At 34.9% G+C, this 18,170-nt stretch overlaps 1 protein-coding gene across 15 annotated transcripts in view; it reads right to left on the bottom strand.

The window, feature by feature from the left end:
* PTPN3 (protein tyrosine phosphatase non-receptor type 3) overlaps positions 1–18,170 on the bottom strand; it is a 160,441-nt gene that overhangs the window by 48,330 nt on the left and 93,941 nt on the right. For 13 of the 15 annotated variants that reach the window (XM_023921791.2, XM_086896611.1, XM_023921789.2 and 10 more), the window contains exons 9-12: positions 16,432–16,519; positions 11,603–11,691; positions 6,322–6,385; positions 1,075–1,247 (exon numbers count right to left, since the gene is read on the bottom strand). In XM_023921791.2, coding sequence (XP_023777559.1) covers positions 1,075–1,247; positions 6,322–6,385; positions 11,603–11,691; positions 16,432–16,519 — 414 coding nt within the window. The remainder of the gene's footprint in view (positions 1–1,074; positions 1,248–6,321; positions 6,386–11,602; positions 11,692–16,431; positions 16,520–18,170) is intronic. The other 2 variants (XM_086896696.1, XM_086896687.1) reach the window with 1 other exon arrangement.

Raw genomic sequence — 18,170 nt, 5'->3', positions numbered from 1 at the left:
CATCAAAGGGTCAAAGAACCCCCCAGAATCTCACATCCAGAGATGATAATGACTCAAGACTTTCTTCTTCATTCACTATTAATATTAAAAATTTTTTGTATGTTTCCTTACAGAATGTTTTTGGGGATAGGGTAGGTGGATTGGGATGGGATGGACAAGACAATGAAGACACAGGACATGACACCTTTGTAGCTGAACTGCTGATAAAAGTAACAGCAGAACAAATCAACAAAACGGACAAAATCACTGTGACTGATACTTATCAAAAAAGTCTAAAAGCCACTAAGATAAAAGAGCAGAACTACTTGAGTAAAACCTCCCACTTCAAAAATCACACAGGATGGCCAAAATAAAGGCCAACTGCAAAGTAATGGAGTCATGTCAAGTGACTGGACAATAAACTGGCAGCTTAACTTTCATGATGATAGGGCCCAGTTACTGCATACAGGGAGGAATAATCCCAGCTTCATATTGGAAATGTACAGCCTCTAGACAATTACTTTTGGCTAACTAGATCTTAGACAACACTAGGAAGCTACCAGCTCTGTAACTAGAAGAATCCAATGAGGCAAACAAAGACTTAGAAGTGTCACAAACGGGAGAATTTTGAATACCTGAATGGGAAAAAGTTTTTCATCCTTATGTCAGCAATAAGTGGTTGGCATGATGCACTCTAGAAATTGCCCTAACATATTAAGCAGAATGTGTATATGACACTAATGGCTAAACATTTCAAAACAAATCTGTTCTGCAAATTCTCTTACTGGATCATTAGCTACATGACATTTTTCCTTTCCAGTGTTTTTATACTTCAGACTGAAGCAGCAAATTGAAAAAATAGCAGTAAAATGTATATCCAAACACCTCTTGAGGCAATTATAACAAAAGTTCTACTGTAATAGATCACATTGCAGAAAGTGAAACCACAACCATATAACTTGTCAAATGGTTCATATATAGACTGGAACAAAGCTATGGACAGGACTGAACTCTGCCACTACAACTAGAGCTACCACTGACACAAATCTTCCCATTCCCATCATAGAGCAAAACATGCTTTCACACAATACTTACTTTGCTGGATTTCTAGAACCCAGAGTCCAATAATGTGATAATATCTTTTTTTCATGAGGTAGTGACTTCTTTGCCTGAAAAAATGTGTGATGCTCTACACAAGATTTCCAAAGATTTTTGCATGCTCTGTAATTTAACATGTTGAAGGCAACAATATGCTCTCTGGATTCATTCTGTAACAGTAGGGAACACCATGTTTCAACATATACAAGTAGATGAAACAGTAAACAAGGTCATAAAAAACCAATAAAATTATTTTAAGCTTAAACATGAAAAATACATTGAGGCAAACAAACAAACAAACAAAAATTGGCATACAGTAGCTGGAGATGGCCAAAATACCTTTGTGACTAAATGAAATTCCACACTGCAAAATGTGCACTTCATAAGTTAGTGAAATATTTAAGTCTAGAGCGATAAAGATTTTGTATACATGAATATCATGTTATACCAGTAAAAATATTTTCAGGTTTCCAGTCAGATTTTGACCTCCTAAGACACACAAAATTCTTTAAAACATTCCATTAAGGGTATACAATGTCAAAAGGAAAAAAAAACCCTCATTCTTTGAATTCAAACGCTTCATGTAAGGCTTCAATTCAATAATGTTCTTTCAAGCATCAGAGTACACAAAAAAGCATTCTTGACAGTTGTTCAGATGAAACTGAAGATGTTAACAGTGATCTTTCTTGGGGGAAAGAAAGTAGTTGTGATGGGACAGGAGCTGCTGCTACTGCTGTTGAAAACCATTCCTGCTTGGATGATAATCTAAGGCCAACATGAGGAGGATCAGAAGGCAGCAGAATATAAAACTTTCATGTCTTGGTGCAAACTCTTACAAGTAACTTCAGTGCCAAAGTGCCAGTGAAACACAAGTGCAACACAATTGTGCCAGCAATGTTTATACCAAGAGTTTTGTACAACAGAAAGCTTTGGTTAGTGAATCTAGTTATTGATGCAAAGAAAGTGGAATGAAAGCAAAGCAAAGACTAGAAATCAAAGTAATACGAGACCCGAGTCAATTGCCAGCACAGCTCAGCACTCCAGTGACAAAAATACAAGTTTTCATCATTCATATTTTCCAGCTCCTCTAAATTATGACTGATTTTGACATCTCAACATATAATTAGACAGGTAACCTTTCGCTTGTTCACAGCAACAATCTTGTTGGAAAGTAACTACAAACCATTTTGGCTGGAATAGTCATTCTGTTTTTCTTCTATTCTTAGTTCTAGGCAGCATTTTACAAATGCCACATATCTGAGACCAATTCAGCATTTTGAAAATCACTTCATGTCCACTCCAGAGAATCTATGGCTTCAGACATGCTTTTAAGCAAAACAGTGAGACTCTCGAGAGAAAAAAAATATTTGCCTCTTGATTTGACATAGGCACTGAAAAACATTTAACTGATTACAATCTTTCAGGAATATTTTCCCTATAGCTATTAAAACATTTAAAAAGTATTTTCAAGATGTGGGTTTCTTATTTGAGTCTCTTGCATACTGTAACCAATTCATCTTTGTTAGTGCACCACAGTTGCTTCTAAGTAGTTATGAATTTACTAAGTAAAATAAAGCAGGAAAGCATAGTGAAATCTAAACTCAGAATTTCTTGAAATATATACAGTATGTATATTAAATGAAATCACATTAAATCACAATGATTTAATTGCAAATGCCATTTCTGATACACTCCCTGTTGGCTGAACACCACTTGAAGGGTTTTACTACTCCAGCAGACAAATAAAAATAAATTTATAGATATTTTGTTGGCCTGAAGTGCTGGCCTTTCAGTTGCCACAAAAATTATTTTACCCAAACATCTCAATTACATTGAAAAGCTATAGTATAAAGATAAAGAATTAAGTACATCTGATATTCTGTTTTTTAAATTTAGGTTTGAAAACAGTAATGAATTCTGCTTGTTACAGTTGTGCTTTTCTGTTGTCACAGAACCTTCTTAGCAGCCTTTAAGTAGGCTGTAAGTTTTAACATTGATTTAAGTTATGAAAAATATTTTGAGAAGTTTCATAAAAATTTATTCAATTTTTACACTAACATAATCTTTTGTTAATAACAATCTGCCCCACTAGCAGGCCACTAAAACTAAAAGTCGTGCTGTTAAATCTGTGTACTTTTTTAAAGGTGAGCAGAGTTCAAGTGGGATACAAGGATGGAATGCCCATCATACTTCTCAAGTTCTAAAGAAATAGCATTTTAATGATTATCAAGAAATGAGAATTAGAGACATTTGAGGCCATTAAGGTAAAGGGAAAAATTCCACATAGCTAAAGTGTCTGGCTAGTGCAACATATGGAAGAACTTCTGCATCAGTTGCATACCTATTCCATTAACAAAAATCTGAAAATATCTACAGCATAGAAAGTAAAGATATATTTTAGTATGCACCAAATGTATTTGGTTTTAGCATTAATTAGGCACATTGAAAATAAAATTTCATTTCTGAAAGGTACAAAATGTTGCCTGTAAACAGCAGAGTTCCTATTCCTACCTTAAATCCTGCACCCTTCATTAAGCCTACATGTCATGAGTTTCTATAGCATCAGACATTCACTGATTCATCAGCCTTGCTCCCCAGTCTTTATTTGTCTCTTCAGTAGAAACACAAATACTGTATACTCCTAATCAAGTAGTTGATCAACAGACTGGAGCAGTGGAAGGGTAAAAGAGAGGGTGAGTAGCAGGGAAAAAGTGAGATAAGGTAAGCTGATTTTTCAGAAGTGGCAAGTAAGGAAAGAAAAAATGGAGTAAACGAAATAAAGAGAATAAATCAATGAAACATGGCATATCCCAGGGGACTGCAAATTCATTACTTTTGGAAACTTTCTGTAGATTTTTTGTAAAGAATCTACATACAACATACAAAATATAAAAGAAGTGCTGTAGCATTTTCATCATCTTTAGTCAAACCTTGCCCAGGAATATACAGTATCTGCTCTTTTCTCCACATTCTTTCATCTTCTTTACTTTCAGATTCATTTACCTATTTACTTCTGTATTTTCAAGCAAAAATCTGATAAATTCAAAGACTGACACCAATGCAGCCATCTGCCCTCACACACCCCTCAAGCACCCCACTGTTCTGGTGAAACCCCTAGGACTCCACTCCCCTCTCTCCCACTGCAGGGCACCAGCAAGCTTTTCCAAGCAATACCACCGGAGTACTGCACACTTGATGCCCTACATTTCAAGCAAAGGGGGCTGACAAGGATGGATGTATCCACAGATTTAGTGGCACACCTGGCCTGCTTTTTTATATGTACTGAGAAGAAGTAAAGAAGTCATGCAGCTGGCCTTGCTTTTCTTACAGTTCTGTAGCACTTTATGCATGACAGTGTGTGCATTACTGTCATCTCTGCACGTTATGAAACAAAGAACTATGATCACTTTAGAGAAGGTAAGCTAAAAGAATCAAGAGCCTTGAACTGTCATCATCTTTCAAATGTTTAATTGAACAAATTAAGATTGCTGCTCTCTTTAAAAGTGACATAGGTCTCCAGAGACGAAAATTCTACTTTTGACAGCAGTCTTTATGTAATGAACACACATATTCTACATTAAATCCACAGATTGTTCTATATTGACACTTTATTCTTCCATATCCAAGAACCACTGTAAGTACACTCATTTACAGAGAATCATAGAACAGTTTGGGTTGGAATGAACTTAAAATCATCGAGATCCAAGCCCTGTTTTACTAATAATTTTCAGAGAGTTCTGTTACCATGTTTATTCTCACAGACACATTTGGAAAATGCTGTCTGTAAGCCTGTACTTATCTGTATATTTGAAAATATTTGGATTTTAAAATTACTATTTATCGGTGAATTTTTAATCCTAAAACCCAGGAGAGAAGTTACTACTTGCAAGTGTTTACATTCAGAGTGAGTAGAACGGCTTACCAGCCACTCATTTCTTCATGCAGTGAAATATAAATGAGCAGACTGCATATAAACAATACATTTAGAAACTTAAGAGCTAGCAAAAAAACCTTAAGATCCCCCTACAGTGTGTAAGGACACATCCTTTGCATGCTGTGTGTGCGTGCAAGCATTAATGCTGTAACACTGTCTATGGATATTAACTTTGTTTAAAGGTGAATCCTGAAAAGTAACATGCACATACTTGCACACTTCTCAATTTCAAAGAGCCCACCAAACTGGGAAAAAGACATACAGACAAGAAAAAAGAAGAAAACATTTTCCATTTGGGTAAAAAAAAAAGCCTCCCTAGAAATCTGCGTTCTGCAGACCTTCTAATCTATGTGGGTCAAGAGGTGGTCTTGTAACACAGTTCCTATAAATTTAAGAGCTTGTATACTACCAGTAAGAGCCTTCATGAAGTTTAGGTACAAGTTAACACTTACCTTTTACTATGTTCTCAAGCTTTGTCCTCAACTGAATTAAACTATTTATACATCTGCTGATCACTAGCTCCTGAGAATTTTTTTTTCTGCCATATTAAATAATCTATGCTCTTTCTAAAAAGATATCTTCTTTTTTTCATATTGTGGCAGCACAATAATAATCAGCAATCAATATTTCCTCCCTCATTAAATAAACAAATTCAAGTGTTCTGCAAAGAGCACAAAGCAACCAACAGAAGTCAACTCTTAACGGTTGAAAAGTTTTACATTAGTTTTATCAACTATCTTCACAGAATTTGCCAACTCCTAAAGCTCCCTATGTTACACACAGCAGGAGGTATGCTGGTCTCCTTTTCAACCTCATGTTTTTCAGCTGTAAAGCTCTCCTTTCCTGTAGGAACCTTGTTTTCTTCCTGAGCTAGGAGCCCCATAAGCTGAAGGGACCTCACAAACTCCCCCTAGATGGGATAAGCAGCTGTTTAGTAGATTTACTGCATTAAGGAACTCTACAGGGCAGGAACAAAGGAAAGAGCAGCAGATGATGATGAGAAAGGGGGAAATGTGCTATGTTAATAAATATTGGAGAAAGGATGGGGATCTGAATTTACCCAAAGTCTCTGAGGGAGAAGAAACCTCAATGAGAAAGATATAGTCAAACAGACTGAAAGTGGAGGGTTGAAAGGGAAACAAATAGAAAAAGAAAGGAAATAAGCAGACTTATAGTCTGAATAGCAAGACCAACAGTTTCAAACGCAAATTACCCCAATAGAGCCTTTTGATCAGCAGTTTGTAGGTTACATTCAATATAAAATATTGAATATGGTCACTTGAGCAAAACAAAATTAGAGGAGTACTTACATGTTTTTGCCGTTGCTGTATAAAAAACTTTTTCCTTTTAAAGGAAATTTTTAATATGTTCACCCTAAAAGAAAGAAACAGGCCATGAAATATTGAGCAATGCTTAGAGTGATAAAACAATGAAAAATAATACTGCATGTAGTACAGTGAGCCTGAAAGATTATAGCTGTAAAATATTCAATGAATAATATGCAGCCATCTCTTGTGCTGAGTGGCAAATAGATGTCCTCGTTTAATCTTTAAATAGTTCACAGCAGTTCTCTCCCACCAAATCTATTCTTGCAGCAAAAAACTTGATGACATCTTCTACACTAAGCTGCACAAATGTTAAATGTGTCAACTTTTGTATAACTTTAGAGTCATATGACAACTGTGACTAAAGGAACAAAATTGAAGACCCTAATGACATGACAAGGTTGGTCTTAGAACAACTGAAACTTCACAGAGGCTTTGCAGAATTGGTTCCATAATGTGAAAAATGTCATGCACTTGTGTAAATCACTAAACAAAACCTCTAGATAAAATCATTATTTTAGAAGGATGAAAACTGTAAGAATGAGTATTAAAATATTTTTCACTTCATTAACATTGCCATGTAATTTATGTGGCAATTTTGGAACTGAAAACCTTTTTTAAAATATACACAGTGCAAATACATATTTTCTAAGGTAAAAATTACAACTGGAATCAATGCTCAAGCAATTTTCATTTTAATATGCTTATTAGTTTTGCTACATTAAACAAACTTCTACCTACCTGCACACCCTCCCACAGCAAAACAAGATTTGTCTAATACTTAAATTTTCTCTGCAATAGTTCTACTTCGGTAACTGAAAACCTGCACTTTCTGGACAAAGAAATCTCTGACTTGTGGTAAGCTGGAATCTTACAGAGGCCATAAGGAAACCTATTTAAGGTCTGATCAAGTCATATTTGCCCGACAATAAAAAAAAAAAAAAAAATCATGAAAGAGTTTTGTGTGTTTACTGCTAAAAGACTCCTAATATTTTCGTTAACTGCTGCTTCACAGGATATTAGATACCAGGTATGAACTATGTTGCAAGTCCTCTCAGTTTGGCATGGTTTCTGCATCACTCTCATCAAGCAGGATGATGTAAAACTCATTCCCTCACTGCTCATGGGAAAGACACTTGTCCTTCATGGATACAGGAAAGTATATTTGCCAGTTACTAACAAGAATATTCATGGTATTATCTATCCCTCTTCCTGCACAAGAGGTGGAAAACAGTGTCTGCCGATTTCAGAAAATGCTTTTCTCCATCAATTACAGAACCACAAAGAAACAGGTATTTCAATGTTAGTCCTTGACAAGACAAATTGGCATGAAAATTAATGGGAAGTTGAAATCATATCCACCTCTCCTGTTAGACCAAATCTCAAAATACTTGTGTCATTTGACTTGCTACCTCAAACATCAGCGATCTGCGTTGCTCATCTAAAAGTTCTTGATTCTGAACTACCTGACAGTCATATAAATTTTCAGTTGTACTTACTGAGCTGCAATTCATTGTATATTAATTCTTTCTTGATTCTAGTGCTAGTCTACCTGAACTAGTACCATTCAAGCTTTGTGCTTCTGGTTCTTTCTTACCGCATTTCTTGACTTAAATTAAACTTGAACAAACAAGTTTTTGGAGTTATTCTCAGATTGCACAGTTGCTGTCATGGTCTGCTTTTACCCCAGCATGAAGGCAGCAGAAATGCAGGACACAGAAAACTAACCTTGGAGATGAAGCAAAAAAGCCTCCCATCCAACAACAAAAGGAGAAACAGCTTCCCAAAGTACCAAAACTCTTATTACCTCTCCTCTACACCCTGCTTTTTTTAATTAAAAAAACCAAAACACAAAAACTGAGAAAACAAAAAAACCCTCACAAAACCAAAACAAAACCAAAAAACCCCAAAGCCCCACCAAAACCAAAACCAAGATTCACTGCATGACCATATAATCACTTCAAGCCAAATCAGGGCATTAAGTCACTTTATTTTGACACTCTCCTACATGGAATACCCCTCTCAATTCCATTTATTCTTCTTCAAGTACAACTAAACCTATTCAGTTCAGGCATGAAGAACACTTGCTACTCTGACATTTTTATTTAAGAATAACTAAAAATCATTTGCAATGTTATGCCCACAAACTGATTGAATGTTCACATCTAGAAAAATCTAGAAAAAAATCCAAGAGATTAAGGTGCCAAAGCACTTAGTCTTAATCTTGAAGATGTCATACCCAAAAAGTATATTAATGGAATGCAGTTACTGTTACTATAACTGGTGGCTCAGCAGCCCTTCTCTCTCACCAATAATCTGTCCAGTGACTATGCAACATTCACAAAAAATAAAATGCAGGGTTTACCTAAAAAGCACTCACTAGTTGTATCATATTAAGAATGACAGATGTTTTGGGTCCCATCTTCCTATCATTCACAAGCATCATAATAGATTCATGGGCCACAGAATCACTACTTTTTGATTAAGCTGGCAGTCCTGTCCTAGAGCTTAGTACTAACAGCTGTGACTTAAAGCAAAGAAAAAGTTTCTTTACCTGTAATTCTTATACTTTGCCACTGAAGAAAGGTTCTGACCAATTTGTTATGCAAGATACTTCTTTTCCAAGTTTTAACTAGCAATGTATTATGCATTCCTCAAGCGGTTTCTCTGAAATTTTCAGAGCAGTGAAAATGCATACACAAAATAGCATTTAATACCTAACTTTAGTTGCTGCTGATATAGTGCTTGTACATTTTTGCTGTTAATATTTTACTTGCAAAATCAATTTGGAAGTTACCACAGAACAGTTAAGCACCCTTGAGAATAATTCTGCAGAGTGTATAAAATACTGCATTAAATCCAAAGCTATTTTTTAAACCTATCTTGACTTTCATTGCCGCTGACTGATCAGTCAGCTCTTTACGTAGGCTACTTTGATTGAAAAGTCTCTTTTTGCCAAGGCAGAACTCTCTCACTGCCTCTGCTCCTGAAAACTTTTGGTCCCCTTTGACTACTACCATATGGCATGGTTGTATTGTTGTCATCCACTGCAGAGTATTTTACTTAAGATTCCGGAAAGAGTGCTTTGATGGTGTTTGCTGCCACCTTGAGTTCTAACTCGTTAATGGGGGAGTTTGCACAGTCCATAGGAAAAGGCACTTGATATAAATGGTGTTACATAAAGATCCTAAATTAATATCACTTCAGGCATTACAGAAATATATTCTGCTTTGGGATCTAAAACAAAAGTGAGAATTCATTCTACAAATACATCCCAAGCAACTCCACTCTGGTGGCTTTCAGCATTTGCTTTTCAGTGTTTTGGTGGGATCAAGGAATGGACACCATTCCTGCATAAAGAATTATGATTAACTCATGCAAGATGCCAGAAATAAAATGTCAATAAGTTAGCCCCTGTGTAGCTTTTACTTTCAAGATGAAAATAAATTTTTAGAGAGAGAGAGAGATGGAGGGAGAGAGTGAGTGATTGAGTAGGAGACTTGGAACAATTGCATTAGCTGTCAGCAAAAAATATTACTGCCTAAAACTCATATTTTAGAGAGGGAATTATTTGAACTGAAAAACCTGTAGATTTCATTTCCCTCAATATTTTTCTGTAAATGAGAATAGGCTCTTGTGAAAAATGTTTTAGCATCTGTGTTTTATTCCTCTGTGCTCTCCAGGAGTAAAAGTAGCACAGGAAGTTGTAGATTCCTCCTGCCTGTGTGCTATAAACTACCTTTCCCCTCCCTAAAAATTTCATATAGTCACAGATTTTAAAATGCCATTACTCTATGTTTTTCAGGAACAACTATTACCCATTCATATGTTACTTAGGTCAACTAAGTTGGCAGAACAAGACTGGCAGAAGACAGAAAATGTGCCTCCAGCTGGCAGTTTTTAAAACTTGCAGCGGTTCAAAGAATCTGAGAGGCCAATGTATGAAAGAGCAGCACTCAAGGCACAAAGATGAAAGATAAGTCTTTCATGCTTCAATGTGCATTAGAAATGGAAAATACAAGTTTTCACTGTGCTGCTGTATGAGAGCATTATTATTGATTTATATTTATCCAAGCTGATTGCAGTATATCCCAGGGAAATGCAACTCACAGCAAAGAAAACAAAAAGAAAAATCCAGAGACTATGCAGTATATTTCCCTCCAGAATCTTAATTGAAACTGATTTTATTGCTTTCCTATAGGAAATAGCTGTTCAGTTGGGTTCATAAATGAAAGGAAGGAATGACACTAGTATTTAAGGAATACAGCTAGGGAGCCTTTATTTTTTTGTATAATTAAGGGCCAAAAAGCAAGTACAACCCATTGGAATGCATTTTTCTGTCATAATTAAGAACACTATACTATCTTACTGAAAATGTTAACCAGAAAAATTGTTGCAAATTCAAGAAAGAACTCATGTATAATGTGACCAAGCTATAGTTTAATCAAGCATAAAAAAACAAGTTCATACTTCTTTTAAAAAAGAAAGACTGAAAAAAATTCTTTCTGATCTAACCCAAGTACCTTAAGAAAATGCCCGGCCTCCATATAATTTCTAATTCAGGTTATAATTTTTAATATAGTCTAACTAATAAAGCCCAAAAGCACTTAAAAAAAATTACAGCTTATGTAACTTCTCTGTCATTCACATTAGAGTTCTTTTGCACATTATTTCTTTGCAGAGCTTATTTTCTACAGCACAATCATGCATTCTAATGTTTTATGTATCAGAGAATAATGTGAAGGTCTCTCACCTGCTTGTTAGTGTTATATACCCTTACTTGATGAGATTTTAAAAAGTCTAAATTATATTATCCTACTTCCTGGAAATCTGAATAACTCCAAATAACTCATTTGACATTTCTACTCCAAGAAGTATCTTCTTGCTGAATGCCACGTTAAAAGTTCACACTGAATTAGGGGCTGAGTTTTAATAGCAATACTGTTTGGTTTTGTTTGTTTTTAAAGAGACATATTATTTGGCATAACAGCAACAAATCTCTAAGACCACAGGGTCCTCCTAATCATGTACTCATATCTGAATGTATATTAACTTGATCAATACTTCACACAGTGCAAGGACTTCAAAAGTCTTAAAGATTAAAAAGCCTAGGCAAGATTTCATGTTTATCTAAGCACAAGAAAATACTACAATACTCCATAAAGAACAAATATATGTATTGTAGACTTCTTTGGAATAAATGTGAAAGCGCATGGAAGTAAGATTGAAAAAACTGGACGTATATCTTTACAAAAAAGGAATTTACCAGGGATAGAAGCTTGTACAGATGAGTTTTCTATATACAGCAATTCCACTGGATGCAATCCCAATCATAAGATCTAGATTATGGAGATCCTACAAAAGAAGAATACGGTAAGAACACAGATGCAGTTTGTTTAATTTACATTTATCTATTAATAAATTTATTTTCAAGCTTTCTATACTTAAATTGCTACACTTGAGAAAAAAAATCAATGACAGTTTCGAGTGTTGATTCCTGCACATCTCTTTCCTTTGATGATTATTACACATTTTAAACATTATTCATTCATTAAAACAAGTTGTAATGTTCATCCTACTACTCTGGCTGTTCTGTGGTTTGTATCAAAGGTAAATCTTCAAGTCTAGCCTTATTAATTTCAGGAAAGAAATTGAAGTACTGCCCAAGTTTAGTCAGGTAAATGTCACAGAATTTTGGGAACTGAGCAAAAATTGCCTGATTATATGCCATTTAAAAAGAGAGAGGAAATAATTCCTTACTTTTTCCTAAAAGGTCTTACCAAGAAAGACTGCACAGGAAGTGACTACAATTTTGCATATGAGAATATGTTGGAGAAATACACATGAATATTTCATGAACTAAATGAAATCCATTATTAACTAAGCCAAAAGCTGTGCATTAGCTTAACACATGCAACTGGAAAAAAAAAATCATAAATTTACAATCCTTTCTAGGTGTTTGGATACTCAAAAGAAAACACATTCTTCTATATAAGCAAACATTTGAAATAAAAAGAAAACAAACAAAAAAAAACCCAAAAAAGCAGAGAGGAGGATGCTGGATGGTCATTTTGAGCCTAAACCTAGACTGATGTTAAAGAAGTTACAAATCTTGGCTTCTCACTTCTTATGAGCAATACACACTAATGTGTTATTACACAGATTTCTAAATAGAGCTAAATGCATACATAAATCCACATGTAACTAAAATCTATTGTTTAAAATATCAGGTTTGACTCAAAAGCAGTTTCAAACTGTTTTTAAAGGACAGCCAATGGTAACAGATCCTGTTCAGGCCTTCAGTAGCACAGTTGCTCCTCTAGATGGTACTCTGGGCTCAAATAATACATGGCTTTCCTCCATGTCCAATCCCAATTTCTTTATATTAGTAAAGTACAGGAAAATACAGGTAGCACGTGCTCTGCAATACTGTGGGAAGTCTTCAATAAATCCTTTAAAAATAGTTGAATAGAAGTGTGATACATGCACATGAATGAAGTCCAACCTAATTTACAAAGCATAATACAGGAATCCAAAACTGACATCCCTGTATTTTAATACTTGGAAAGAACACTGAGGTATCCAGGAGATTAACTGGCTATAATTTGCTGTTTCTGCCATGATATGGCCAACTAAAGCAGGGTAGAAAATTTTATTATTCCTACTTGGAGCTTACTCCTGGTTCCTGCTTTTAAAAATCAATATTGTGAAGAAAAAAACAGCTTTTAAAGTAAAAGCTGAAAATCTACATGATTAAGCAGAAATAAAGGATTACCTAAAATATTTGATAGGGATTTATTTGGCTGAACTACTCTATTTTCTCCAGAAACTTTTTCAGAACAAAGTTCATTCCTCACCCTCCTCTGCACCAACCCAAACCACTAATCTGCCATGTTATTTGTTATTATGAATTCTCTTGTGTTTAGCCTAAAAAACACAAAATCAAGATGCTGGAATAGCATAAAGAGAGGTATAATGAGGTACAGTCATTTCCCTTTCAAAACATCGTGCTGTTAACTTGCACAACAAAGAAATAACATGCATATATTTATTAAAAAAAACCAGGTAACATGAAGAAGATAATAATACAGAAGTTGTGAAGATAAAAAATTAACATGTCAGGCATCTAGCTAGTTAAGTACTGATTCATATTTGATTCAATTTACAATTACCATCTTGATTTTTGTAGATATGGAAATAATATTGATTCGATAAATTTCCTATCTTCGACTCTCTGAGTAAAAATGAAAGATGAGTGAACAGCAGATTAATTATTGAGCAGATGGGATAGAGGTCCAGAGTGAAAAGGAGATTAGGAATTCAAGAAATATCAATATAGTTTTAAGATACTGAATTCACTCTCTTGAGTCTCCTAACACTATTGCATTTTTTAATATTTTAGCAGTTCAGATTTTTCATCAGAAAAAAAATCAAAAGTGTCTGCAGATGAAAACTGAGCTCAGAATAGAGTTGCATGTTTACTAAGTTGCTAAAAAGAAAGCTCATACTTATGTTAAATATTTAACTTTTTATCATAAAACAAAAAAATGAAGGAAGCTATATATTCATCTGCTCTTCAAGAAACATTATCCAAAAGTATCCCACTCTCAACCACTGGTATAGGAGCACCAGCTTCTTTAGGCCCTTAGTGTAAAAGCCAGGTGTTACCTGGTTCTGCCACACACAGTCTAAGAGGAACAAGATCATAAGAATCCACAGAGATAAAGCCTTTCACAGACACAGTTTAATTAGCTGCTGCTAAATCTGGTCAAGGCACGGGGATGTGACACAACTGGAAGGATGATTTAAAAGCAGTACTGAGTTGGGGAGGGTATCAGGAGGCACTGTAAACATCCATGCCAAAGCAGGGACAGGACATAGTAACCTCTATGAAGAAGCAGCTTATAAACCTTCACTGCAAACTTCTAACAGGCCTATGGGAGCGAAGACCAATCTCATGTTGGCTGAGAGGTTTGCCTCATGGCATTCAATCCAAACAGTGACTTGCAACTGATGTTTTGGAAGTACAAAACCACAGAGACAACCAACTACACACACTTCCCTTCTCAGCTTCAGGTCATTTACAACTAGAGGATTTCCTGGTTTAGAAGCTTTTATATTTAATGGACTCCAGTGACTGACCTAACTCCTCCTGATTATTATTTCACTTTGGGCATCCATTAAACCAGAAGTAATGTTTACAGTTCAACTGCAGCCTTATGGAAAAAGTTCCTTTACTTAAACCTGTCTCTTTTTGGGTAGATTGGAGATCCCTAAATCTTTTATTACCAAAGGAAAAAAAATATGAAAAAAAAAAATAATTGTTGCCTATTCACATTCTCCATGCTGTTCACATGCTACAGAAGGCTTCTCCTTAAAACATTCATGACTGTTATCCTTCTCTGTACTTTTCTTTTTCCATTACCTACTCTGAGATAAGGAAGAGATAGGAAGAATGAAGCTCAACATCCAAATGATATCACAAGTCAATTTGAAAGGTGGCATGATATTATCTGGTTTGCTTTCTATTTCCTTCCTAGCAGCTTCTAAATGTCTAGATGTCTAGTTCAACTGCTAGAAAAAACAAATAACTTCAAATATTTCTTCCTTAAAAAAAATGAATTGCAACAAAACCATTCTTTTGAATTGAAACAGGAGCAAAATGGTCTGCAGAAAAATTTCATTTAGCTGAAAATGTCTGAACCCAGTCTATCTTCACTACTTGGCATGGTATGACCACTACTGACATCCTGCATGCACTTCAGTGGCCTGCAGCTCAGGAAGAATAATGGAAATTGGAAGAGCTTTCAGAAACAACATCCCATTAGTATTAAGAGACTGGTCACATAGTGGAAGTCTTAGCACTCAAGTTGGCTTATCAAAATACTAGGCTATAGTAGCAGTTAAAAGGCAAATATGCAATCAAGTTAAGTGCATATAGTGATCTCAAGTGTAACACTAAGAGCTTCTTCAATAAAGTAGAAAGGTGACAGATGACCCAATGGACAGACTATACAAAGTCAGATTTAGTAATTTCCTTTCCTTTCTATTTTTCTCCATTCTTAAAAAGAAAGTATCTACCTTTTGAGCACTGTGTTTCATGAATATGAATGTAATTACGGTCGCTTCATAAAGAAGTATTTTAGGAATTCCTAGAAATCCAATGCAACACCCACTTATTTGTGGCAGCATAAAGAAAAACAGGAAGAAAATATGCTGAAGAAAGCAAATTACTCATTCTATTCCTTCCTCATCATTAAAGAAATTTATGAATTTTTCATTATAACTCTCAGTGTCAGGATTGTTAACAAAACTCAGAAAAATGTTAAGAAAACTAGAAGTCATCTTCACCTAGGAAATCAATTATCTGTAGTACACTTCCTTTAGTTTTTACACTACAAGCCTTATACCAAAACAATTAACTATAGCATAGAAGCACAAACCTTAATGTGTACGCTATGATGCAAATAAAAAAGCATGTTGGGGTTTCACTTCAGATAAATAGTGTAGTCAAAAAATTAAATAGTAGCAGACAGTGAAATACTAGGACATGTTTCTTATCAATGCACACCCTGTATCTAAAAAATTTCAGATATATTTTCAGTGGTCATCTCTCAAGCTGTTAAACAATTCTTAGATTTAGCCTGGAAACAGGGAACACAGGAATTGAAACGAGAAGAAAAATCTCTTAAGAAGAAAAATATTCTTAACACTCAAGAAATTAGTGCTAGAAATTTAGAGAAATAAAACTCTTAAAATACCTGCCAACTAATAGCACTAAACACGGCATTCATTTTCTTTCATGCTAAAACATACAGAAACCTTTGTAAAATTATTAAATAAAATATATTGCAGTAATTAGTTTATCTCAAAAATACTTTGTTACACTTTTGAGGGGCTCTAGCTTATTTGGTTGAAATTCCAGCACTTATGTCACACATAAATTATTGAAAAATTATCCAGCTCTAATTAAAAATAACACATGATACAGTCAACACTGAAATGTTACTTTTTTTTTTACTGCTATGAATTAATGTAAAAAACCCCAAACATATAAATTTACTTTCTAAGGAAAAAATTACAATGTAAACATACTCTACCACTGTGCAATTCCACTCCATAGAATTCAAGTGTTCTTGCTATATTTATATAGCAGGACTCTGCTTCAGATTGCTTGAGGCCACTAAAAGAAGGGAAAAAATAATATATATGAACGACAGACAAGTAAAAAATAAAAGGTATTGTATCATATTTATTCTAAATGCATAAAACCAGAAGAATGCCAAAAACCAGCGCCTGAGAAACAACCTCCCATTAAGCAGTGCTATGATTTCTTTACTGGTGAAGGCCCTGCTGAAGTACTCGCAAAAAACTGAGTGAATTATACATGAATTTATTATCTCAGCCATTCTGGGCCAGCTGTTTTTAGAAAAATCTTTGTTATCTGTTATGTTCAAAGGAATGAGGATACAATTCCCCTATAAAATCTTACTTTTTAGTAAGAAGCTGTATCTGTAAATATTGTATATTTCATTGTCCCTCAGAAAGAAGTAATTTAGAAGAAAGAAGCACAAATGTACTAATAAAATAAAGGGGAGAGAACAGGTTAAAAGTTAAAATTATGAAATGCACCAAAGAAAAGCCATCCAAGTTTACCTAAAATATGTAAGCCCTAAAATATTTTTTTCTCCTGCAGCTGAGACATACAAGCATTTGACCTTCTTGTCTTGAAGAAAGGTTCTGTAAGTACAGGTATAAACAACTCTTTGCTAGGTGAGATTCCGAAACAACATGCATAAAATTACATTAATCAAATGCAATTTAGGTATAACCTGCAAAAATCTTTGTTCAGAAGGTCTGTGGCACACTAACAAAACATGCCTGCAAATTTTAATTCTCAATTTGCATACTCCATCTACACCAGACCAGTCATGCCTTGTGTCTTGAAGGGTCCACAAGTATCTCAGCACAGGCTTAGGTATTTTACTCATTGTTGTTACACCCTGCTACTTAATCAGAGGTGAAATGAAACCTTCAGGTCCCTAAGCAGATGGTAATTATTCAGTGAGATAAATAGGCAAGAGGAAACTGGTCTTGGTGTTCCAGTTTTTATAGCTGTTGATACCCAAGGACTAACAAACCTCATCTGGAATATAAAGACACTATTTAGTTTCAAATACATCCTTCTCTTTAAACTGATGGCCAGCAAGCACCATGAAAACCTTACCAATTTGGACAATAGCTGCATCCTAAGACCTCAAGCTGCTTATATAACTAAGCAAAACAGCAGAAAAACCATGTTAGAACCAACTATCTACAGGAAAATCCCCCTATGGATTTAGGGATGAACACAGAAGGAAAATTTCTGAAGCTATACCAGTTCAATATGACAATAAATGCTATCTTAGAAAAAGAAGCTTTCTTATCCACTGGAAAGTGTGACACGGACTTGAACAGGAGATACTTCCTCAGATTTTGCAAAGCAACACAAAATCTAGGTAACAAAAACCTTGCACTGAGTTACAACACATAACACAATACATGACTTCTCAAGTCTGTATTTCAGCAATTCCAGCCTTTTTCTTTTCCTTTGTTAAGTTTCTCAAAGGATAGATACCAAAAAATGAAAAAAGGATAGATGTTTATAGGGTTGACTTTGCAACCCTCTAATCTAAGAATACCAAATGTAAATAACATATATGGTTTACAGCAATATTTTTATTCCAGATTAGCAGAAGTCTCATTCCAAATCAACAACATTCTCTCAAAAGGTAAAAAAGCAAATTCTTCCTTTCCATCTTTCCTTCCCAGCAGCTCTGGTGAACACCAGAACC

Source organism: Cyanistes caeruleus, chromosome 1 (assembly GCF_971803275.1).
Source record: "Cyanistes caeruleus chromosome 1, bCyaCae1.hap1.1, whole genome shotgun sequence".
NCBI classification, from domain to species: Eukaryota; Metazoa; Chordata; class Aves; order Passeriformes; family Paridae; genus Cyanistes; species Cyanistes caeruleus.
This window is presented reverse-complemented; position numbering and strand designations above follow the sequence as displayed.